The following is a 24,313-nucleotide window of genomic DNA, read 5'->3' on the forward strand; positions in this document are numbered from 1 at the left end:
CCACAATCAAGGCCCATGGAAGCAGGAGACAAGAAATCAGTTGTAGCATTGCATTGGGCAAATCTGCTGCAAAAAAATCTCTTTAACCTATTAAAAGGCAAAAATATCACTTTAAGGACTAAGGTGCACCTGACCCAAGCCTTGTTGTTTTCAATCACCTCATGTGCTTGCAAAAGCTGGACAATGAATAAAAAAAAAAAAAAAGAATAAGGAAGACTGAAAAAGAATTGATGCCTTTGAATTATGTTGCTGGTGAATATTGAATATACCATGGACTGCCTGAAGAAAGAACAAATATGTCTTGGTAAAGTATAGCCAGAATGCTCCTTAGAACCAAGGATGGCAAGACTTCGTGTGACATACTTTGGATATGTTATCAGGAGGGACCAGCCACTGGAGAAGGACATCATGCTTGGTAGAGGGTCAGCGAAAAGAGGAAGACCCTCAATGCGATGGACTGACACAGTGGCTGCAACGATGGGCTGAAGTACAACAGTGATTGTGAGGATGGCGCAGGACCAGGCAGTGTTTTGTTCTGTCGTGCCTAGGGTTGTTATGTGTCGGAACCGACTTGATGGCATCTAACAAGAACATGGTGGCCAAATGGGTGTATTTCCTGTAAGCCTCAGCCTGGAGCCCCCTGTGGTTTCATAAACGTACCTTCGCTTCACATGAGACTTGGGAGATGCTGTGTCCCCAGAATCCCTCCCTCTCAGTGGGGCCCTGTCACAAGACCTATCTGAACCAAGAGGCACCTGGAAGAAAATAGAAGCCTTCCAGGAATTCCAACGAAAGCTGGCTCAGATTCCAAAGCTAAGTGGCCTTTCCAGTCGCAGGTGGTACTTGTTAATTCTTGCAAGTTGTAGCAGCAGCATTGCCACCATGAATGAAGGGAAGGTGTGGCTGGCAAGAAATAGGATGAATAGGTCCATCTGGGAGAGCCTTATTTTCTTCCTTAAATTACATTACAAAGCATTTCCAGTTTTGATTAATAAACATCATGTTTGACCTTCACTTAGTTTTTGAGAGAAAAATGCATTTACTGTGTTTTCTTCTGCTATAATCTATTGAGAAAACCCAGCTTGAAACTGCTGGGGATCTGGATCATTTCTAGAGCATGTAGGGAGGGGGTAAAAGGAAATGTGACTTGAAAAAGATATTTGGTATCCAACATCAGCTGCGATGAATCCTCTCGACTATTTAGGAGAGCCTGAAATTAGAACCAGAGGAAAAATGAATAAAGAAACCAGTGCATTCTACTTTACTATTAAGTGTAGGAGTCAAGCGTAAGGAAAACACAATGACCCCATCTCCAGTGAAAAAGCCCTTTCGAAATCATGGGAGATGACGCACAAGAGGGCTTTTTAAATAGCACAGTTCTAAGGTGAAATTATCTATTGAGGGCTTCCCAGATCAGCTCTCATACTCTCATACCTGCTGTTTCATTTCTGAAATTATTTTCCCATAGGATGGATTGAGTGTAAATCTGTTTTCTCTATCTCATGGCATAATTCTAAGTCCAAGTATGAGTAAATGTCGAATATTAAGTTTTTCTTGAACTCATCTCTCTTCCTTAGTTAAGTGGTTCACAAACTTTTGGTCTCAGGAACCCTTTGTTGTTCTTGGGTATTGTCAAGTCCATTCTGACTCGTAGTGATCCCATGTAACAGGATAGAAATTCACACTCTTGAAAATTATTGAGGATCCCAAATAGCTTTTGTTTTTATGAGTCTAACTATTGCTATTTACTGTGTTCACAATTAAAACAATAATTTAAAATATTTATTGATTGATTCATTAAAATAATAAACTCAATACATGTTAACATATAATATTAAAAAAAGTAACTATTTTCCAAAATTAAAAAAAAGATCAGTGAGAAGAGTGGCATTGTTTGATTTTTTGTCTCTTTAATGACTGGTTTAATATAAGACAGGTGGGGTATCACATCTGCTTCTGTACTCAGTCTGTTTTGGTATCTTATTTTGGTTGAAGTATATGAAGAAAATCCAGCCCCACACAATCTGTGTTTGGAAAAAGACAGACTTTGAAGACCACAGAGAACTTTGAGAATGCTACCCTAGTTCACTGGGGAAGAAACTTTAGGGCTTAAAATAAGAAAAAAAATGGATCAACAAGTCTTTTGTTTCCATTCAGCCTCTGCCCACTTGCAGAGTCCTCGAAGGTCCACAAGAAACAAGACATACCAAGGAACACAGCATAGGAGTCATGGTTTCGGTGTTTTCATTTCATCCCCACCAGGAATAAAGTGGGTTCTGAAAACTGAGGAATATCTGACAGGGAAAATTCCTTTCTGAGCTGGTGCCTTTCATTTGCATGTTTGGTAAAAATGTACTTTAATCCTGGAATTCTACAATATTAATTAAAGGCACACGCTAAGGATCTTACCTGTACTTTGCGAACGAAGGATGGAGTCACCCTTTTCTCAAAGTCGTCTATAGGTGTGTATGAATTAAGGATCTTTATGATCTGCAAAGGTTACATAGCAAGGAGTTAAGCCTTGAAAATGAACAACTCTGTCCATGAAATAATGGTTTCAGTGGTTTGGGAACCACTGGAAACCACAGATCATTCTTCATACTGCAATCTGGCTTTAGGAACCATGTGTTATCTATTTCCAAGAAAGGAGAAAACGTGTGAGGAGAGACGATAGAAAGAGGCAAGATAAATCAATTAGACAGCAGTAAGAGAATAGCCAATTCTAGTCTCCTCCTGCCCCCTCCACCCTACACACATACATACCTGTGAGTTTGGTGGACAGGAAATATGTCATATACATTTTTGTGTTTTTCAGGCCCAGAGTAAGTATTTAAAAAATGCATATAAATTTTTTTATATAAATAAAAGATACAATATATAAATAAAGTGCTTACAAATAGATAAGGGTAGGCTGTAGGAGATAAGTATGATCCCCAAACAACCGTCAAGAGCACCCCACAGCTGGCTAAGCCAGGAAAGACAATGCCAATCACACTGATCTGCTGGAGAAGATCTGGGAGATGCTAAGCAAGCCTGGTCACCTGCACAACAGACAGTGAGGTACAGCGTTCGTAGATCTCCTTGGCGTCTCTGTCTGTGGTTTTCTTGACCTGAAGCAGCCAGGCTGCCTGGGAGAGAGGTTCCAAAGTTTCCTTGGCTAAGCTGTTCTGCAAATTCTTATCTTTAAGCCATTCTTCTAAGTAGCTGATATTGCACCTGGAGTGAGAGGCAAAGGAGCAGAGAACAGCAGGTGTTCCATTCAGAACGCTTCATGGCAGGGTGCTGAATGTCCCAGTGTGTCCCCTGAGAGGGTATCAGAGCCCCCTGACAGCCTTAGAACCACAGCCTGCCAATAGGACTCAGTTTCCTCGTTTGTAACATGAGGGGCTGGACCAGATGATCGGTTCTCATGATCTAAGGATCATGGTCTAGGTGAACAGCTGTGTTACAGACTTTGGGGAAAATTTGAGAAGGAACAGTGGTTGCAACAACTTACAAAGTGAAGTTTTAGAACTGCATTAAAGTAAAAACCACCAGGGTGATATTTGAAGAGACAACTTACGTATGTATAAAAAATTGTTTGATTTCTTTTCCTGAACTGGCAGAAAATCTCCAATTGGTAGAAGGCTTTCTTTCAGCTGACTAGGGTTTTTACTCTCCTTTCTGTCACTAAGTATCACAGGTAATGAGTTGAGGTGTGGTTTTTAGTTCTCAGATGTCACCCATCCATTGTATGAGCTTGAGGAGGTAGTTACTCAACCTCTCTGGGCCTCAACTTCCCATGTGTAAAATGAGTGTTGAGAGCCCTCATACATGGCTAGGAGGAATGTAAAACAGTGCAGACACTTTGGAAAACAGTCTGGCAGTTCCTCCAAATGTTAAACATAGAGTTACCACATGACCAGCAATCACATTCCCAGGTATCTACCTAAGAGAAATGAAACATACGTCTACACGAAAACCTGTGTATATGGATGTTCATAGCAGCATTACTCATACTAGCCAAAAAGGGGAAATAACACAAGTGTCCATTAACTGATGAACAGATAAAATATGGTACATTTATATAGTGAAATATTATTTAGCCATAAAAAGGAGTGAAGTACTGATACATGTTACAACATGGATGAACCTTGAAAACATTATGCTAAGTGAAAGAAATCAGTCACAAAAGATAAGATATTTTATGATTCCATTCATATGAAATTTCGAGGCATAAAGTAGGCTAGCCTGGGGAGTGGCTGCTCCTGGGTACAAGGTTTTTCTTTGGAATGATAAAAATGTTCAAAAATTAGACTATGGTGACAGTTGCACAATTCTGCAAATATACTAAAAACCATTGAACTATACACTTTAAATGCGTGAACTTTATGGTATAGAAATTATACATCAATAAAGCTGTTTAAAAAAAAAAAAAAAAGAGTGTTGAACTAGGTGAACTCTAGTGTCAGGCCCAGCTCTGACTTTCTGGGTTAGCAGCTCCCTACATGGGTCTTCTCTCAGGTTACAGCACTGGAGTAATAATGCTGAATTAATGTATTCCACTGGAATGTAACGAGTGTGAGAAAACTCCTACACTGGCTATACCCTTTCTTTGTTGTTGATTTGTGACTCATGGCAACCCCATGTGTCACAGGGTAGAACTGCTTCATGGGGTTTTCTTGGCTGTAATCTTTACAGAAGCAGATTGCAAGCCCATTTCTTGTACACTCCCTCTAATCTATCCTACTCATCCTGCCACAGTCCTTTCTAAATGGAAACCTGAGCATTTTAATTCTCCCGCTCAACTATCTGTGGTAGTCTTGGTCACGGAGTAAACACCCTGGCTCTCCCACAGAATGTGGCAATGAATCCTGGGCAGAATGCAAAAATCTAAGGACTCTGAAGAGTAAATAATAGCAGGTGGCTTGTGGAAGAAGACCAGAGTTTGAAAAAAAAAGAGTTTGAAGTACCTTCAAATTAACAGTGAGTTTACCAAATTTTCCCCTCTGGTATTCGCTGGGCTGAATTCAATGCAGCCTGAAACTCAGCTGTGGGTGTTGATGTTGACAAGAGCTGCAGGAGAAGCCCTTTAGTTACGGCTGAAGGAGCAGAAGAGAGGGCTCCTAGTGCTCAGAGAAAGATGTGGCAGTCTGCTTCCATAAAGATTTCAGCCTTGTAAACCCTGTGGGGAAGTTCTACTCTGTCGCTATGAGCAGGAACCAACTCAACGGCAACAGGTTTGGTTTTTGGTAAGACTCAGAGAGAGGGTGAAAATCCCTTGCTTTTCCTTTTTCTTCAGCCCAAACACTTGCCCTGATGTGGTACTAGATTGCCGCTTCCTAGAGAACTTGGCACCTCATACCTGGCCTGCCTGCTCTGAGAGATCTGAAAAGACATGCCCTGTGCTGCCACCTGATGGCTCCTACTGTTAAGGTGATTCCTTGACACTATTTGGATAGTGTAGAATCTTTCTGCCCTTCAGACATAGTCCACCAGCTATGAAAGTACTTTCAGGAGCCACATTAAGTAGTCTGGGACTCCGACTGTAAGAATGCTAAGGTTTTTTTAATTTAAAACTTTGTAATTTCCTCCTTATTGTTATTTCCCATCTGCTCCCCTGTAGCAATTAGCAGTAAAACTCTAGAAACAAAAAGGGCCAAGGTGTTTGTTTTCAAGGGCAGCAGGGAAGCAGGGAATTGGGGAGACAGCACCCCAGGGTTTGAGGTAAACAACTGCAGAAGATGGAGTGGGTGGAGAGAGCTGAATAGCCAACAGGAGAACAGGCTAAGTCCTCAGGCTTGTTTGAAAAGGAAAGAGGGTGTGTGTGTGTGTGTGTGTGTGTGTGTGTGTGTGTGTGTGTGTTGGGGGGAGGAATCAAATTGCATTCTATTTGGAATGAAGGTAATGGTCTTAATAGCACTGTCATCCTTTCCTGTTTTGTTTTTACATGTACGAGTCTGTTTTCTAGCCAGGAAAATGAGGCAAAGGGATAGCTATCAGCTAGTGCTGCAGTTCAGGGACCTTTGCAGCATCTCTGTAGGATTTAAAGGCCCAGAGTCTCATAACACTCAAAATGTCCGGGATATAATTCAAGATTACTTGGCACATGAGGAACTAGGGAAATCTCAACTCACCTTAAACAAGGCAGTCAACAGATGCCAATACCAAGATGACACAAATGTTGGAATTATCTGAGAAAGACTTTAAAGTAGCTATCATAAAACTGTTCCAGAAAGTAAGGAGAAACTCTTAAAATGAATGGAAAGATGGGAAGTCTCATAAAAGAAATAGAAGATATAAAGAGGAACCAACCAGACATTTTAGAACCTGGAAATAAGGGAAATAAAAACTCACTTTTATCAAAGATTACTGGACAAGGAGCCCTAATGAAATTTGCTATAAAAATGCTATTGTGGAGATTGTGAGATGAAGTTCTACACAAGACATCGCTTTTATAATGATGATCCAGACACAGCTATTCACTGTTACAGAGCAGGTGTCCAAACTCAGTTCTACTACCATGCCTTTGCCAGTCTTGTTTCCCTGCCTGGAATGGTCTTCTCCCTTTTCTTTATCTCTCAGTGCACAGCTCTCTTGGTTCCCCAGCTTTTCCATCCACAATAATCTCTCTTCGCAAGTATTTCCTGCACCACTTGTTTGTGACTTAATCACAGTTGCCTTGAGTTGTTATTCACTATTTTGAGCTCCTCAAGGGCAGGAATCATATTGTCTTTTCCTTCATTTCCTGTGTCCTCCACCAGGAAGTGCTATTCACACAGAAGACCGCCCATAAATACTGCTTGATTGTATGATAACCACAGAAGGCCAGAATTTAAAAACTACAACTACCAGTTCTCAGTTACAGTCACTAGCTTCAAGTTTGGTGGTGTAGTTACGGGAGTGGGGGTCAGGCACCAGGTGGCCAACATCTCCAAGGTTCCAAGAGGCCCCTGTACGCGACTCTAGCAGCAGTGCAGCCCACTGGGAGGGTGGCACTGAAGGAGGGAAGGTTCTGGCAGCCTCTCAGGCTGAGTGGCGGTTTGTGGGTCCTACCTTATCTGCATCCCTTTTCTGCAGGAACACATGTCCTTGCGTAGGAAGAGGCTGTTCAGGGTCACTGCCCCAATCAAGAAGAAGAGCTGCTTCACAGCCTGCCTCACGAGCTCGGGGTCTAGGCCATTCTGGCACATGGTGCTGTAGAAGTAGCTTAGCTGCTGCAGGACAGAGGTCATTGTGTAGGCATCTGTGTCATCTATGCTGGATGACCGCTTCCAGAAGCCTGTGGGCTTCAGGCCAGAAATGCCCTGCAGACTCTCATATTCCAGCATGCCTGGCACTGCAGAGAAAGTGGAAGATCTTGTTCTATACCCAGAGAACACTTCCCACTGCTTTCATGGGTCTATTTCAGCAGATACGACATTTTCTGCAAGAGGTAGTGGATACAGTTGTGAAAAAGAAAGCAAAAGAATCTAAGGATTTGGGAGCATGGGGAGAGGTGTGGATGACGGCACAGAGGGAAGCGGAACTTTTCTGAGCTCAGAGAATGTCTTCTTTGCACCTGCTCAAAAAAGAGAGCAGATTAACGTGATAGCTTATGGTCTGGAACCATTTAAAACCAAAGGTATTTAAATTTCAGAAAATTGAGGAAACTGAAGAAAGTATTGTATGACCAAGTATGACCAAAATTTGAGTAGTACTTTAAGATTTCAAAAATCAAAAACAAAAACAAAAAACTGAGCCCCAAGAATAGCCATGTAAGAAGTAACACTTCTCCAAATCTTTCTGTTCAGGATGAATTACATTTACAGAAAGAAAACTAGTAACCATGTGCTATTATTCATGGAGTCATTTTAAGTAATCAAAGAATTAAAAGGTAGACATTTATGTAATTAAATTTTCTTGGTCTTTAAAAACTATGTTATTTGTAATCACACATTCCACACGCGATTTATTTTTTAAAAAGTCTCAGTGTTACTGTAAATATTTTTTTGTCAATTCTTACCTATTATTGGTTGAATGTTATTTTCCATTATAATAATGAACTGGTGATATATTCGTATAGCCACATCACTAAGAATTTGTCTGTATTCTGACAGGTCAAAATTTCTCAAGCAGTTCTTATTCTGACATGGACTGTTATGCTTCATGAATTCCTAAAAGTAATTTTGAGGACATAAATGTTACAATAATACAGATAACACCCCAATAATACAGACATGTAGAAAATTAAAACTTTATCTATACAATGATATTATAACTGGCTTCTCCTATAACCCTTGTACTTCAAAACTCAGTGTTTGATTTGTTTCAAATGAGTTCTTGATGTTTGAGGTAGCATTTATTTTCTAAAAGAAAAAAAATAGCAATGTTTTCTTGTATGATCTCAGTCCGCCTTACTAACTGGATGTCACTGCCTCCCCAACCCCATCCCTACAAATAGGTGTGTCCAGCTCCAATTAGACCACAGTGGAAAACAACTCCACAGAAGCTCACAGTAGAAAATTCCAAAACATCCAAGGAAACAAACTGCCGTAAGCAGTCAGGAGATATAATAAATGTGGTTTATAATCTTATACTTACAGAGTACAGACCAATCTGAAATATTTCAAAATAAGTATGTTTAACATGTTCAAAGAGATAAAAGAAAAAGAAAATATAAGGCAAGAATAGTATATTATGGTAAGAAGCAGAGGTGAAAAAGAACCATAGAAATTTTAGAACCAAAAAATACAGCAATTGAAAAAAACACTCATTCTAGACATGGCTGAAGGGGGCAAAGGACATGCCTGAAGGGGGCACCATTCAATAAATGGTGTTGAATAATATCCCTTTTCATTGATATCTCACAGGTACCAGTTTGTCTTAAATTCACTGGTCTGTGTTTTTAAAATTTAAAAAAAAAAAAAAATTTTTTTTTCCTCCTGGCAGAAGTTGGTTTTTCTTTGTTTTTCCTTTGTTCTATAGTATTATTAGAATTATTTTTCTATTTTTTAATTTTATTTTCTCTTCAAAGGGAAAATTGACTATCCATATAGAAAAAAAATATGAGACCATTACCTCATATATCAATTTAAGATAGATAATCACACCAATTTTGGATATATTAAAAATATAACTGTCGTTTATTAAGAAAATGTTCTGCACTCCACTTTGGTGGGTGGCATCTGGGGTCTTAAAAGCTTGGAAGCAGCCATCTAAAATGTATCAATTGGTTCCAACTCACCTGGACCAAAGGAGAATCAAGAACACCAAAGATACAAGGAAAATGTTAGCCCAAAAGACAAACGGGGCCACATAAACCAGAGACTCCATCAGCCTGAGACCAGAAAAACTAGATGGTGCCCGACTACCACCAATGACTGCCCTAACAGGGAACAGAACAGAGAGTCCTTGACGGAACAGGAGAAAAGTGGGGTACAGTACTCGAATTCACGTAAAAAGACCAGACTTAATGGTCTGACTGAGACTAGAACCCTAGAAGACATGGCCCCTAGACTGTCAACCCAGAACTAAAACTATTCCTGAAGCCAACTCTTCAGACAAAGATTAGATTGGACTATGAAACATAAAATGATACTCCTGAAGAGTGTGCTTCTTAGTTCAAGCAGATACATGAGCCTAAATGGGCAGCTTCTGGCTGGAGGAGCGATGAGAAGGCAGAAAGGGATAGGAACTGGTTGAACGGACATGGAAAATCCCGGGTGGAAAGGAGGAATGTGCAGTCACATTATAGCATCACATAACATTATGTTTATAAATCTTTATATGAGAGATTAACTTGAGCTGTAAACTTCCACCTAAAGCACAATTAAAAAAAAAAAAAAAAACTATATGTATATAACTGGAAGCCCTGGTGGTGTAGTGGATAAGAGCTACGGCTGCTAACCAAAAAGTCAGCAGTTCGAATCCACTAGGTGCTCCTTGGAAACCCTATGGGGCAGTTTTACTCTGTCCTATAGGGTCGCCATGAGTCGGAATCGACTCAACGGCAACGGGTTTGGTTTTTTTAATATATATAACTGTCAACTCTAAATTTGAACTCTAAAAGTTTAGAAGATAATATCTTCATGGTCTCAGTGTAGGGAAGAATTTCTTCAATAAGACACAAAAACACAAATCATAAAAGAACAAGATTGATAAACCCAAGTACATCAAAATTAAAAAATTGTGTATGACAAAGGACTCCATAAGGAAAATTAGAAGACAGGCCACAATCTATCCATAATATGGAGAGCTCTCCTACAAATCAATAAGAAAAAAAATCTAACCCTACAGAAAAATAGAGAAGTTTTGACCAGATAATTTAAAAGGGAAGTCAAATGACTAAAAAGCATAGGAAATGATGCCTGATCTCACTAGTGATCAAGCAAATGTAATTCAATTTAACAAGGTATCATTTTACACATATAAGATTGGTAAATATTAAAATGTCTGTAAATACCAAATGTTGCTGAAGGTACGAGATACTGGAAAATTCATATACTGCTGGTGGGATTATAAAATGGGAAAACCATTTGGAGAACAGTGAAAACCCTAAAAAGCTATTTTCTTATTTTAGTTCAATAAAATTTTGCCCCGCGAGTACTTGAAGGCGGAGAACTTCTTTATAATGTTACCTCACTGGAAACAGAGCTGGGCTGACAAAAGAAATTCGTTTATAGACTACAGGTGACCAATCAATCTTGTGGAGTCAGCAGTTGTGAGAAAGCAGGCATGCTGGACTAAAAGCTGTATTTTAGAGTCAGAATTTCATTAGCAGATGGACATTTAAAAATCATCAAATCTACCCCACTGATTTAAAAGTTGAGGAAACTGAGGTCTAAGCCTTTTTCCAGAAGCCTCCTGCTTGTGGTGCATGCCCAGGAGTCCAATAGGATGTCCAGTTGGCCTCCTGAGTGAGGAGAAAGCAAGAAAGCCACTTAGAGAAGATGCCATCCCTGAAGTTGGGCATTCCAATGCCTAATCCCTGAGGTGAGTGATGGCCCTTGAGGAGGTAAGAGACCAGCAGTCAGCACAAAACCCAAAGCAGATAGTAGTCCCTACCTCTTCCCCACTGTATTGCTTCAGACAATTGAGAAAATGACAAGTATTGGAGAGCCAAAAGGACAGCATCTCAAAGTCTTCTAGATGTTCCTTAAAAAAGGAAAAAAAAACAAGAGAAAGTTAGACTTGGTGAGGTCAGTTCCTCTGAGCCCTAGAACAAACATATCTTACCTGTTTGGTTAACTGGTGGCTTATGATGAAAATTAATTTTTTATTTTATTCACTAAAACTTTTATTACATTTATACTATGATGATAAGCATTTACATTTATATAGTAGGTTACAGCTTGAAAAGTATTTCTGTACAGGTTATCTTAATTGTTATGAAGCCTGAAGTAGACACTGCAGGAATACACGCAAAACCTAAGTCTCGGCCCTTCACTCCAAAGTTCACATTCTGGGTGGTAAGATAGATATACCATATCTAGGACACAGTTAAATAAGGGTGAAAATTGCCCAAATGACCGACATGGACTGTGTCACAGAAGCTTGGAGGATGGAGAGATGATGGGAAATCAAGGCAGCTGAGAAAGTCTCATGAAAGAGGGAGGATAATCTACTCCTTGACGGAGAGAGGGTTGGCAGACAAGAGTTCAGGATCAAGGACTGTGTTGGGGAGAACATTGCACCTACAGGGCAGGAAGAAGAGGAACAAGCAAAGAAGGCAGAGAAACAGAGATCAGAGAGGTAAGAGGAAAGCCAGGAGAATCCTGGGACTTGAAAGACTAAGTAGGGGAGTTGAAGTGATGACGTTAATGCTTCAGTCAATTTAAGGAGAATAAAAATGAAGGAAATACCATTAGATTTAGTAAGAGGAAATTAATGGTGACCTTTCAGTAGAGTTGTAGGGGTAGAAGCCAGATCACAAGGAGTGAAAAAGCGAATTGGTGTAGACCACTAGTGCAAGCACTCTGCCAGTCAGGGGGCAGAGAAAAATGGGGCAGTGGCTAAGAGGGTATGGGGGCCAAGTGAGGGTTGCTTTAATGTGTCTGTAGGTTGCAGGTGGGCAGGGGAGGGTCCTGGATATACAAAGGCAGTGGGAGGGAGCTACTGGAGAATTAGGGCTAGAGATGTTGGTGAGAGAGGGGATTTATACTCCTCAGGTCCAGGCATCTTTTGGTTTATAAATATTTGGTTAAACATTTCCTCCAAAGTTCACAGATAAGCAGCAAGATGAGGCAAATACTTGTGTACAGATGGCCTGGAACACAATGCAAGTTTATCCTGTCTTAAGAAAACCCAATTTATGAAAATATGGACTGGGAAAACATCAATTTATGGGAGCCCCTTCCAAGAACACACCACTGGCTTCTGTGAACAGTGACTATAAAGTACCCAGCACCACAACAAATGCTAACTCTACTCCTGTCCCCTGGCAAATAATGAACTCTGGGTATAATTTTTTTTTTTTTGCTGGCGGAGTGGGGTGGGGAAGAATTCCCCATACTTCGACCTCTCACACATTCACTATTTTTATTCGTCCCTCTTCTTAGTGTATTTAAAATAAGATTTAATTACTCATGACTCTTCTAGAACATTTATTAAAAGTGAGGTAGGCCCTGTCCCCCATTAAAAAGTTCAAACACATCCCATCAAACATTTCTTCTCTTTTGGAGGGGATAGAAGATATTGGATCTCTATTTTGCTGCTCCTTTCCCATGTTTTTTTTTCCCATGTGGACCAGTAAATTATGATACCAGCAACTTGGACTTTTTCGTACAGTTGTAAACTGGATGGTCATTTCCCAGAAAAAAAGTGGAATTCGGTACTAACTGCACTTACTGTGGCTGATGGAACTTCCATACCCAGAACAGCACAAAAAACTGAGCTTTGTGTTGAAAAACCACCCTACCCAACTCAGGCGGCTGGCTATCCCAAGATTCTAGGTTGAGCCAAACATTCCCAGAGAGCTCTTTATACAAAGCAACTCTTCTGCCACCAAGGGCCCAAGCGATGTTTGAAGGAAGATTTAATGCTTAATTAAGCTGTTATCTACTCATTTATCACTTAATGAGTTCCCAGGAAAAGAATCAGTAAGCTAACAATGGTTTTAGGATTCTGCCAAAGCTGGAAAGGAAATTAGCAATGAATTTTCTCTTACTTTTACACCAGCCTTTCCACCACACTGCTCTTTGTCCTAGATACAACACCAATGGCCAATGTCAAAGGCAGTTCCTACCTTAACCACTTGCTTGATGCCATTAATGGTGCTGTTCATGAGGGACTTTAGCATATCGGCGTCATTCAGGGAGTCTGCGTAGCGTACACACATGAACAGGATGTGAGCTGGCAGCCCAGGGATCATGTTCACCACCACACCGCGAGGCTTCAAGTCTGGAGCCGAGAGAGTCATTGAGGGTTACAGGTAACAGGTCAGCTCTCCTCCTAGGGAGCCTCTGAAAGGGCGGCAGGGTTTTTTGTTTGCTTTTCTGTATTTGAGGCAGCACCTGAATTCATAGGGATTTCTTTTCTTTTCTCTTTGAGGAATTTAGTCTGGCTCCTTTCTTGGCAAAAATATACAGGTGCTACCCGTTTCTCTTATCATTTGCAAAGTACTTTCTCCTTTTTAAAAGGCTTAAGAAGAGTAAGCATTTGTACTCTTCCCTGGTATGACATCCCTGGATTTCAGATTCCCAGTGTAGGAAAGGAACCTCAGTTCTACTCCCACCACCTAAGCCTCTCTCTGATGAGGATTGAATACAATCTCAGCAGTCATATGAGCTGCACTGAGGAGGGCAAACAGGTATACAATAACCCCACAGAGACAGCCTCTTTGGCCTTGGATAGAAGAGAATAGCGAGGAGATATAGTGGAGGAGAGCTTGAACAGCAGCCAATGCCTGGGAGGGGTAGTCCCTTTTCCTCCTCTCTCTTCCTCCATTGCTCTTCCCTAACGAGTGAAAGAAGCAAACAGAGAATCTTTATAACTGCATTGAGACAGAGGGACAAAGAAGAGGCTCCCACAGCTGTGTACCAGTGAAGGTGGAAAAGAAAGTGTAGGGGTGCTTATGTGTTCTGAAAAGGTGAAGGGTGTCACTTAAAAGAAGAGGGAGTATGGCTATGCACTGGCCTCCTGCTTAGAGATCTTGGGACCAGCTGATAGGGAGACAGCTTTTCTCCCTCCCCCTGTGGGATCATGCAGAAGATGATGGTGAAGACGGTCTAGTAAGACTGGCTCTAAGACCATCAGCCCTTGAGCATGCACATCGGGACACTGCTGTAACTGAGGCATGGCTGGGATGCCAGGTCATGTTGCCTGCAAATAAATGTCTCAACAGAAATCAAATGCAGCACAGAAGCTACAATTACTTTCATCATGGCTATTATGTTGAAACACAGATAAGGAGCTGTGCTTTTATCCCAATCTTACGATTAGACTTGGGAAAAGGCAGTGGCACTCAACTGAGGGTGATTTTGCCCTCTCCCCAAGGGGGACATTTGACAATGCCTGAGGACATTTTTTATTGTCATGACTAGAGGTTGTTACTGGTATCTGGTGGGTATAAGCCAGGGATGCTGCTCAATATCCTACAATGCCAAGGCCCCCACAGCAAAGAATTATCTGGTCAAATAGTGCTGAAGTTGAGAAAACCTGGACTAGGAGAAGAACAATGGAGGAGACAAGAGGAGGAGAAGGGACTGCCCCCTCCCAGGACTGTGGTATTGATGTTCAAGTTCTCAAATATAAAGCAAAAATTGGGACTTTCAGGTTTTACTACCGAGAATGAGGTTTTGAATGAGCTTGGCCTCATCTTCCCTCTTGTATTCCAGCATTCCAAGGTACTCTTTGGGTCCAGGGGACAAGTGCACATCATTGGCTGTAGACAGAGGCAAAAAGTCAGCCAAACACACACAAAAAACTTTTGCAGGTTTTATAAATAGACTATGTAGTCTCCTCCTACCCAGTTTTGGCTGAGTTGTACACGAACTCCTATGGGTTTTAGATAAATTAAAAATTTATTGTATCCTGAGAAATTTCTCCCGGTAGTGATTCCTATCTGTGAGTATATCTATGAGTGCTGCTGCTTAAAAGACTGAGTTAGCCTTGAAAGAATCCCTATGTATGCCTGCTATGTATCTAACACATTGGGGATATGAAAGAAGTTCAAGATAGTTGCCCTATCTTCAATAGGTTAATGTCACAGTTAAAGAAGCAAGACTTACGAAACATTTGGTGAACAAAATACCTAATTACATGGTCCTGACTAAGAGGACTGTATTAGTTTCCTGTTGTTGCTATGACAAATTATCACAAACATAGTGGCTTAAAACAACAAAAATTTATTATCTAACAATTCCGGAGGCTGGAAGTTCAAAATGGGTCTTATGGGCTAAAATCAAAGTATCAGCAGAGCTGCATTCTTTCTGGAGGTTCTAGGGTAAAATCTATTTCCTTGATTTTCCAGCTTCTAGAGGCCACCTGCATTCCTTGGCTCGTGCCCACATTACTCTGACTCCTGCTTTCTTTAGCACATCTCCTTCTTTCACTCTCTCACTCCTGCCTCCCTCTTTTCAGGTCTCTGTGATTACACTGGGCCTACCTAGATAACCCAGAATAACTTCCCCATCTCAAGAACCTTAACTTAATGACATCTTCAAAGTCTCTTTTGCCATATAAGGTGACATATTCACAAGTTCTAGGAATTAGGATGTGGGCATCTTTGGCCTGGGGAGGGGGCACAATCTGCTGTCTGGGCCTCAAAGTTTCACCTTGATCTCAAGAGGAGATGTGACGGTAGAAGCAGAGAGATTTTGAAGATACTGTACTGTGAATTTTGAAGATGGAAGAAGGGCCCAAGGGATATAGAAAAAGGCAAGGGAATGGGTTCTCCTGAGTTTCCAGAAGGAACATAGCCTGCAGACAGCTTGATTTTAGCCCAGTGGAAGCCATATGGGACTGCTGACATCTAAATTTGTGTTGTTTAGCCACTAAGTTCATGGCAATTTGTTATAGCAGCAACAGAAAACCAATACAGGGAGCATGGGAATTCATGCAAATGGCTGGAACTATTGAAAAAGGCTTCATGGAGGAGGTGCCACTCCAGCTGGACCAAGGAAAGTAAGTAGACTCTGGTGGCATGATGATTTTTCCTTTGGTTAACTTACTAGCTCAGTTCCTCTGGAGACTGTTAAAGGTGGAATGTCAACTGCTTTACTTAGCAACATTGCTCACAATAACAATGACTTCTGATTAGTCAACTGCACTTGGACTGAAAGGAGCAATAAATGAAGCAGAAATACCTGATGGAGACACCATATTTTGTGTATTCTTGAGTGTAGTGACTTGGATCTGGGCATGTTCCTTGCAAGGATCCTTCAAGCTAATGTCTACAGTGTGTTCAGAAGATACTGGCTTCCTGCTGGCAGTCACATGAGTGAGCTTGGAAGCAGATCCTCTAGCCCCAGTTGAGTCTTTTCATGACAGTGTCCCTGGCTGATGACTTGACTGCAGCTCTGAACCAGAACCACCCCTCTAAGCTGCTCCAGATTTCTGACCCTCAGAAACTGTGTGTTGTTAAATGTCTATTGTTTTAAGTTGCTAAGTTTTGGGGTGATTTTTTTATGTATCAATAGATAACTAATACAGAAAAGAAGCTGATGAGTTCAGATTTAGATACCTTGAGTTAGATGATAATAGAAAGGCAAAGGATATAGTCTTAGAGGCAAAAGGGGAGTGAGACTGAGGAAAAGGCGTCAGGATTGGACCGTGGATTTGGTAATCCTAATGTAGAGATAACAGTTCATTCATTTCAATAATAGGGACACGATGAAGAGTGGGAAGTACAGATGTGGTCCCTGCCCTCATAGAGCAGGACTGTATTCATTTATTATTGAAGGAGAAAGATCATTAATTTGGTTTTGGACATTTTAAATTTGAACTGACAGTTGAGTAAAAAAGAATAAAGGAGCTCGACTGGGACACTTATGCACTGCTGGGAGGAATGTAAAATGGCACAACCACTTTGGAAAACAATTTGGCGCTTCCTTAAAAAGCTAGAAATAGAAATACCATATGATCCAGCAATCCCACTCTAGGAATATATCCTAGAGAAATAAGAGCCATTACATGAATAGACATATGCATACCCACATTCATTGCAGCACTGTTCACAATAGCAAAAAGATAGAAACAATCTAGGTGCCCATCAACAGACAAATGGATAAACAAATGATGGTACACACACACAATGGAATACTATGCAATAATAAAAACAATGATGAATCTGCATAACATCCCACAACATGGATGAATCTGGAAAGCATTATGCTGAGTGAAGGAAGTCAATCGCAAAAGGACAAATATTATATGAGATCACTATTAAAAGAACTCAAGAAAAGGTTTAAACACAGAAAAAAGCATTCTTTGTGGTTATGGGGTGGGGAGGGGAATTCACTAACTAGATAGCAGACAAGGACCAACTTCAGTGAAGGGAAGGACAGCACACAATACAGGGGAAGTCAGCACAACTGGACCAAAGCGAAAACTAAGAAGTTTCCTGGACACATCCAAACACTCTGAGGCATAGAGTAGCTGGGGCTGGGGCCTGTGGATCATAGTTTTAGGGAACATCTAGTCAACCGGCATAATAATGTTTATTAAGAAAATATTCTGCATCCCACTTTGGTGAGTGGCACCTAGGGTCTTAAAAGCTTGCAAATGGCCATCTAAGATGCATCAATTGGTCCCATTCCTTGGAGCAAAGGAGAATGAAGAAAACCAAAGTCACAAGGAAAATATTAGCCCAAGGGACTAAAGGACCACATAAACCAGAGACTCCATCAGCCTGAGACCAAATAATAGTACCCAGCCACCACCAATGATTGCCCTGACAGAGGGCACAACAGAGAGTCCCAGACAGAGTGGGAGAAAAGTGTGGAGCAGGACTCAAAATCACATAAAAAGACCAGACTTAATGGTCTAACAGAGACTGGAGGAATTCCTGAAACTATGGCCTCGGGACTCTCTGTTAACACGGAACTAAAACCATTCCCAAAGTCCACACTTCAGACAAAGATCAGACAGGACTGTAAAACAAAAGTAATACTCTTGAGGAGTGTGCTTCTTAGTTCAATCATGTACCTGAGACAAAATGAGTGGCTCCTGTCCTAAGGCAGGATGAGAAGGCAGAAAGGCACAGGAATTGGTTGAGTGGACAGAGGGAACCTGGGGTGGAAAGGGAGAGTGTGCTGTCACATTGTGGGGATTGCAACTAATGTCACATAACAGTATGTATATAAATTTTTGTATGAGAAATTAACTTGAGCTATAAACTTTCACCTAAAGCACAATTAAAAAAAAAAAAAGAAAAAAGGAGCTCTTTAAAGAAGTGAATACAAGAAAAAGGCACAGAGAATTGAAGATAAAGACTTAGTGATAAAGGCTGGGGAGAAGAGGAAGAATAGAGCAAAAGTGAAGAGTGTTAGAAGACATCAGAAGCAGGGAAAAGGTCAGTGACACAGAAGCTAACAAAGGAAAGAAAAGTTGGAGGGTCCTTTCACAGAAGCTCATGCAACGAGGAAATTCTAAGTGTGAAGTTCAGTCTGCGTTTAGGACTGTCTGGCTTCTTAATTCTCTATTCCTTCTAATAGAAATTGGGATGTCGATCCTGTGTAACTGTGACTATACTAAAAACTGCTAAATTGTAGACTTTAAATGGGTGCACTTAAAAGGTACATTTCAAAGCAGTCAATTTTTAAACTCTTTCACAGTTTCATTTTTAAAAAGAGAACTAATAGAGGAAGAGGTTAAAAGTCCCTTGCATTTACTGGTACTATCTGGGGAGTTGTGTTCCTGCCTCCAAAGATCATTCCACTGACTCATCACTGGGCCCAGACATCACCTGTGGAGATCATTTCTTTGGGTTATGGGTTTTGAATCATCCTTTCTTTCCTTTTGGACCATGTCAGAAAATAATAAATGCATGTTGACTTTAACTGAAAACTCAAAAGAATAAGAAAGTGAATATCATTTCTCCTACTTTTTTCAGTTGTCTTGGTTAGAGTCTTGACTTGATCTTGTAGCTTTTTAATCACTCTGTCCTTCATGTCTAACTCTTCTTCAAGATTCTACAGAAACAAAAAGAAACAAGGACATTAGCTTAGAAGTATCTTAATCTATTTTTTTTTTAGCAACAGCTGTTTTCAGATATAATTTACATATCATACAATTCTTCCATTCAAAGTGTACAATTCAATGGTTTTTAGTACAGGCAGAGTTGTGCAACCATCACCATAATCAATTTTAGATTATTTCCATTGCCCAAAAAGAAACCTGTTACCCTTTAGCTGCCATCTTCTAATCCCTCTATTCCCCTAGCCCTAAACAACCACTAATCTACTTGCCCTCTCCATGGATTTTCCCATTCTGGACATTTTATATAAATAGAATTGCACAATATGTGGTCTTTTGTGTCTGGCTCTTTCACCTAGCATAATGAGTTCAAGATTCATCCATGTTGTAGCATGTATCCATACTTCATTGCTTTTTATGACTGAATAATACTCCATTGTATGGATATACCACATTTATCTTGGCCTATTTTTCCCTTGGAGTCCCTGGGTGGTAGAAACAGTTAACACACTCGGCTGCTAACTGAAAGGTTGGAAGTTCAAGTCTGCTCAGAGGTGCCTCAGAAGAAAGCCCTGGCAATCCACTTCTGAAAAACCAGCCATTGAAAACCCTATGGGACACAGTTTTACTCTGACACACATGGGGCCACCATGAGTCATAATCAACTTTAGGCAACATTTTTTTTTCTCCTTACTATAAAGTAATACTTATTACGGAGAATTTGAAAAATCTGAATGTGGAAGATAAGCTCTTTGGATGCTCGGAGCTGGAGGCAGAGAAACAGTTCAGAGGCTTGGGCCCTGACTTTGTTTTTTCTTCCTGGTAAGGAGGTGACCTTGCCAGTGCTGAATATGGCTCAAGAGCTCTGAGAGTCTTAGATGCCTATGAATATTTCCTATAAAGGGCATAGGAGTCCCTGGGGGGGCACAGACTACTAGCACTTAGGTTGGTGGTTTGAACCCACCCAGAGGCACCCTGGAAAACAGGCCTGGCGATATGCTTCCAAAAGATCACAGCCTAGAAAACCTTATGAAGCACAGCTCTCCTCTGCACGCATGGGTCACCATGAGTTGAAATTGACTCAATGGCAACAACGACCACATAAAGGGCAAAGAATGTTTAGGTTCTTCCTGAATTCTGAGGGGTCTGTATGCAGGCAGCTATTTATCAACAAGTTTGAAAAATTCTCACTCTGTTTTCCACGGTGAGGCGGGATACTTCCTGCAGGAAACTACTTTTGACTTCGCTCTCAGTTTCAAACTGTTTCTTTAATTGTTCGGTGACCTCCTCCATTTCTTGAATCTTACCGATGAACTTCTCTTTCTCTTTGGTGTGTATTTCACTTTGGACCTCTATGATTCTGAGAAAAGATTAAAGGCACTTTTTATATCAATTTGACCATCATGGAGAAGTCACTCATTGTCACAGCAAGCACCGATATTTCCAAAGATGGAAAAATACTTTGGTCAATTTATATGTAAAACAAATAGTACCTGAATAGGGGAGTCCTTGAAGTGGAAGTGAGAGACACCAGGATTGACTGGGATATAAAATCGTCCATGGACTCCTCCAGTCTCCCTGACCTGCGGAGAGATTCTTACCCTTACCCCACCCCACCCACTTCACTGCTCTCTCACGACATTCACGCCTTTATCACCAATAGCCAAATTATTATGCCTTTAGTGAACAGCCTGGGAACTAGGCACTCATAAAGCTAGGGGCTGGAGAGGTGGGAAAAGAGGAGTCTATCAAAATAGTTACAAAATGGTATCTCACCACTCTCCTACTATTTTGGGTCCTCATTTAGTCCTAATACTACAGATGAAGTCACATGATTAAAAATGCTCTCAGAGACATAGAGTGTCTATTTATTGTTCCATAAAATTAAGTGTCTCTACAAATTGGCAGCAAAATAAAATATTTTTTTTCACAGGGCTCTACCAGGGCACGAGGCCCTTTGCTGGTCAGGATGCAAAGTTGGGAGGGGTAGGTAGTTAGCAGTGAAGATCATCTATCAACGGGGATTTTAAATCTGATCCTAAATGATCTGCTAAGAAAAACTCTTCTCACTCATACAATTTTATTTTACCCATTTTTGGGAATAGATAATTCATGAACATTGGTACAACATTTCAAAAGTGCAAAAGTATATACAATGGAAAGTAAGTCTCCTCCCTCCCCTGTGCCTCAGCCACAGCCACCCTCCCTGGAGCGAACCAAAGTTTTGTTTCTTGTACATTCTCCACAGAACATATTTCTTTTTATCCTCCACTTAAACAAAAAAAACAATCCATTGCTATCGAGTCAATTCCGACTCATAGCGACCCTATAGGACAGAGTAGAACTGCTCCATAGAGTTTCCAAGGAACTGCTGACCTTTTAGTTAGCAGCTATAGCACTTAACCACTACACCACCAGGGTTTCCATCCTCCACTTGAATGGTAATATATCAAGCACATTAATCAGTACCTTGGTTTTTTGGCCTAATACCATGTCTTAGTATCTCCCACAATTTAAGAAAGACATTATACAAGCATGAACTTGAAGAACATACATGTTAACACTTACCTTCTCTGTGTCCCTGCCTCTTCACAACTGCGATTCAACTGATGAGACAATTCCTCCAGTTTTCCTACAGTGGGAAGGAATGTCATACTTTGGGGCCATATGAGTGCATTCTGATTTGGGTTTGGTCTTATTTTCAGTTATCAGAGGTCCTAAACTATCCAGCTAGCAATTAGATTTTGTTTGGGCTGAACAACATGTAAAAAATTTTTTAAACTGATATTCTAAAATTGTGGTATTTCACATAAAAATCTGGACTTACTGCTTTCTTTAAAAATAAGAATATCTAGCTACATTGGGGCCCACATTCCTGGTTGGCAACAGTCAAAGTTCAGAGGCACTTTTAAATGGGGCATACTCTCTCCAGTCCCATACACTTTCCTATTCCCTCCACCTACCCTACTTCTCACATTGATGACACCTGGCCCAGGGGAGAGTCAGAGAACGAGACCCCCTGGGTAAGATGACCTTCCTATGTCATTTCCTGGATACAGGAAACCATTCTCTAAAGGGAGGCTCATGAGGGAGGGCTTCAGTTACCTCTTGTTTTTTCAGTTTGTTCATTCAGGCGGATTTCAAGATCTTGCTTCTGTTTCTCCAGTTCTGCAATTTGCTGTTTAAAGCCTGGAATCATCTTTAGAGTAGAATTAGAAACATTAGAATAGAAAATACTTTCACCTCTGAACTTTAAAACTTTGGAGCTGCTCAGAAGCAAGCTAAACTGTCTAGCTGTTGAGCCCCATGGAATGTATCTGTAGCATAGTTTTATAAGAAGAAAACTTTTCAAGACATTAGACTGGACTGGCTTTATGTTTTTTACCTCAAGAGTTATACGGTCACTGGAAATACCAGCCTGCTCAGAGGAAGCAGTTCCCTCTGGTGACTGTGCTGGTGACTGAGTGCATATATGTGCAGTAGAATGCCTGACATCACCAAAGTCTTCTGGGAAAGAAGGAAGTGCACTATGGGAGAAGGTGTATGGAATCCTAGGTTGAGTTGAGGGAGGGGCATGGACATCACTCTGCACTGTGAGCAAGTAGCAGCCAGCCTCTTTGGGTCCAGGCCCAAGACATCATCTTCTCATCCAGGAACAGGAAAAGCAGTCTGAAAGGGATCCCACAGTTCCCTCTGAATTGTGGGTGTAAGCAGCTCTATTAGCAGAGGTCTGGAATCATTCAGTATGTTCCACAGTCCTTCATCCTTGTCTATCTGTATATTTCTTTACATGTCCATCACCTCCTCCTCAGTCAGGCAAAAAGTTTTTTTGTTGTTCAAGTTTATAAATACACCCACGCCTCTGAAGTTCAAATGAAGAATATTTGTTTGATTGGGCAATGGATCTCACAGAGAATTCCTTATTCAAAGTTTCATCCAATGAATAAATAAAGACATGATGTCTCTTCACTTGGTGACGCAGCCCTGAGATTTTCTAACGCTTCCAGGTTAGAGCAGAAGAGGAGACAGTAAAGAAGCTGAGGAGGGGCAGCCAGTGAGGCAGGAAGAAAAATCTAGGAGACCATGGTGTCCTGGAAGCCAAGAGAACAGAATGTTCAATAAGGAGGGAGAAGGAGTGATGAACTTCGCCAAGTGCTGCTGAGAGAATGAGTAAGACGAGAAGGAACCCTTGGTGATTAGCTCTGTGGAGGCAGATTCAGTTAGTGGGTGGGGCACAGGGCAGATGGGGTGGCTGCAGAGTAAATGGGTGGTAAGAAAGCAGTTAGGTGGCCTTTGGGAATTCTGGCCACCTCCCCAAAGAAACGGGGTGGTAGCTTCAGGGGATGTGGGATTAAGAAGGGGCGCTTCTTAAGAGGGGGAGATTCTGAAAGCCTTTCTCCATGCCAGTAAGAACGAGTCAGAAGATATGATGAGACAAATGCTATGGGCAAGGATGGGCATTAGAGAAGAAGGAGATGAGACCCAGAGCATGAGCAGGGGGGACTGAACTTCTCAATGCCCTCACCTTTCAAGGGTCACCCTTCTTACCTTCATTTTTTTTTTTTTTGTTTGTTTTTGGTTTTTTTTTGGTCACCTTCCAAGGGGCTAGGGCTAAACATACATAATCACCCCCACACACACTCATATATACATACTCACACACACACATTCACACTCACTCACAACTCACACATTCACACTCACATTCACACACACACTCTCTCACATATACACATCACAAAATGTGGACACAGTCTATGGTAAACAAACATACTCTCAATCAAAGTGCTCTCCAGTCTGGGGACATTTTATAATTTTACCTTCTGACCCAGTTATTTGACTTCCTGAAAAAATGATGTATACCAATCGTTTTACTTCCAAAAGACTGAATTCTTCTCTACCAACAAATAACGTTTCTAGAAATATGGCCTTAACTGGGGCCCGTGGCCGAGACCATACCATGTTTTCTGATGTTAGCCTGGTAACTTCATGACGGATACTTTCATTGATGTCATTCTCTTCTCTAAAGAATTTTTGCAGGTGGTTGATTTCTTGACTTAGATGCATCACTTTGAAATTCAAAGCTTCAATTTCCTTTTCATAGCAATCCTTCTGGGACTGGAAATGACTCTCCAAAACACTGTTAAAGCAGAGTCAGGGAATGAATCATACAGTCTTCATTCTGCCGTGCTGGTGACTGAGTGCGTATATGTGCAGC

General features: G+C 41.0%; 1 protein-coding gene across 1 annotated transcript in view; it reads right to left on the reverse strand.

Annotated features, from left to right (window-relative positions):
• Positions 1-220: 220 nt before the first annotated feature.
• The window catches only part of MYO5C (myosin VC), a 157,524-nt gene continuing 133,431 nt past the window's right edge, over positions 221-24,313 (reverse strand). Inside the window, exons 29-41 of the mRNA XM_023539503.2 lie at positions 24,055-24,235; positions 22,201-22,294; positions 21,664-21,727; positions 20,287-20,455; positions 19,004-19,091; positions 14,744-14,842; positions 13,205-13,359; positions 11,026-11,115; positions 7,985-8,135; positions 7,036-7,318; positions 3,042-3,216; positions 2,410-2,490; positions 221-1,210 (exon numbers count right to left, since the gene is read on the reverse strand). Of these exons, the coding sequence (XP_023395271.1) occupies positions 1,058-1,210; positions 2,410-2,490; positions 3,042-3,216; positions 7,036-7,318; positions 7,985-8,135; positions 11,026-11,115; positions 13,205-13,359; positions 14,744-14,842; positions 19,004-19,091; positions 20,287-20,455; positions 21,664-21,727; positions 22,201-22,294; positions 24,055-24,235 (1,783 nt within the window). The 3' untranslated portion in view covers positions 221-1,057. The remainder of the gene's footprint in view (positions 1,211-2,409; positions 2,491-3,041; positions 3,217-7,035; positions 7,319-7,984; positions 8,136-11,025; positions 11,116-13,204; positions 13,360-14,743; positions 14,843-19,003; positions 19,092-20,286; positions 20,456-21,663; positions 21,728-22,200; positions 22,295-24,054; positions 24,236-24,313) is intronic.

The sequence above is a fragment of the Loxodonta africana genome, chromosome 12 (assembly GCF_030014295.1).
Source record: "Loxodonta africana isolate mLoxAfr1 chromosome 12, mLoxAfr1.hap2, whole genome shotgun sequence".
Classification (NCBI taxonomy): domain Eukaryota; kingdom Metazoa; phylum Chordata; class Mammalia; order Proboscidea; family Elephantidae; genus Loxodonta; species Loxodonta africana.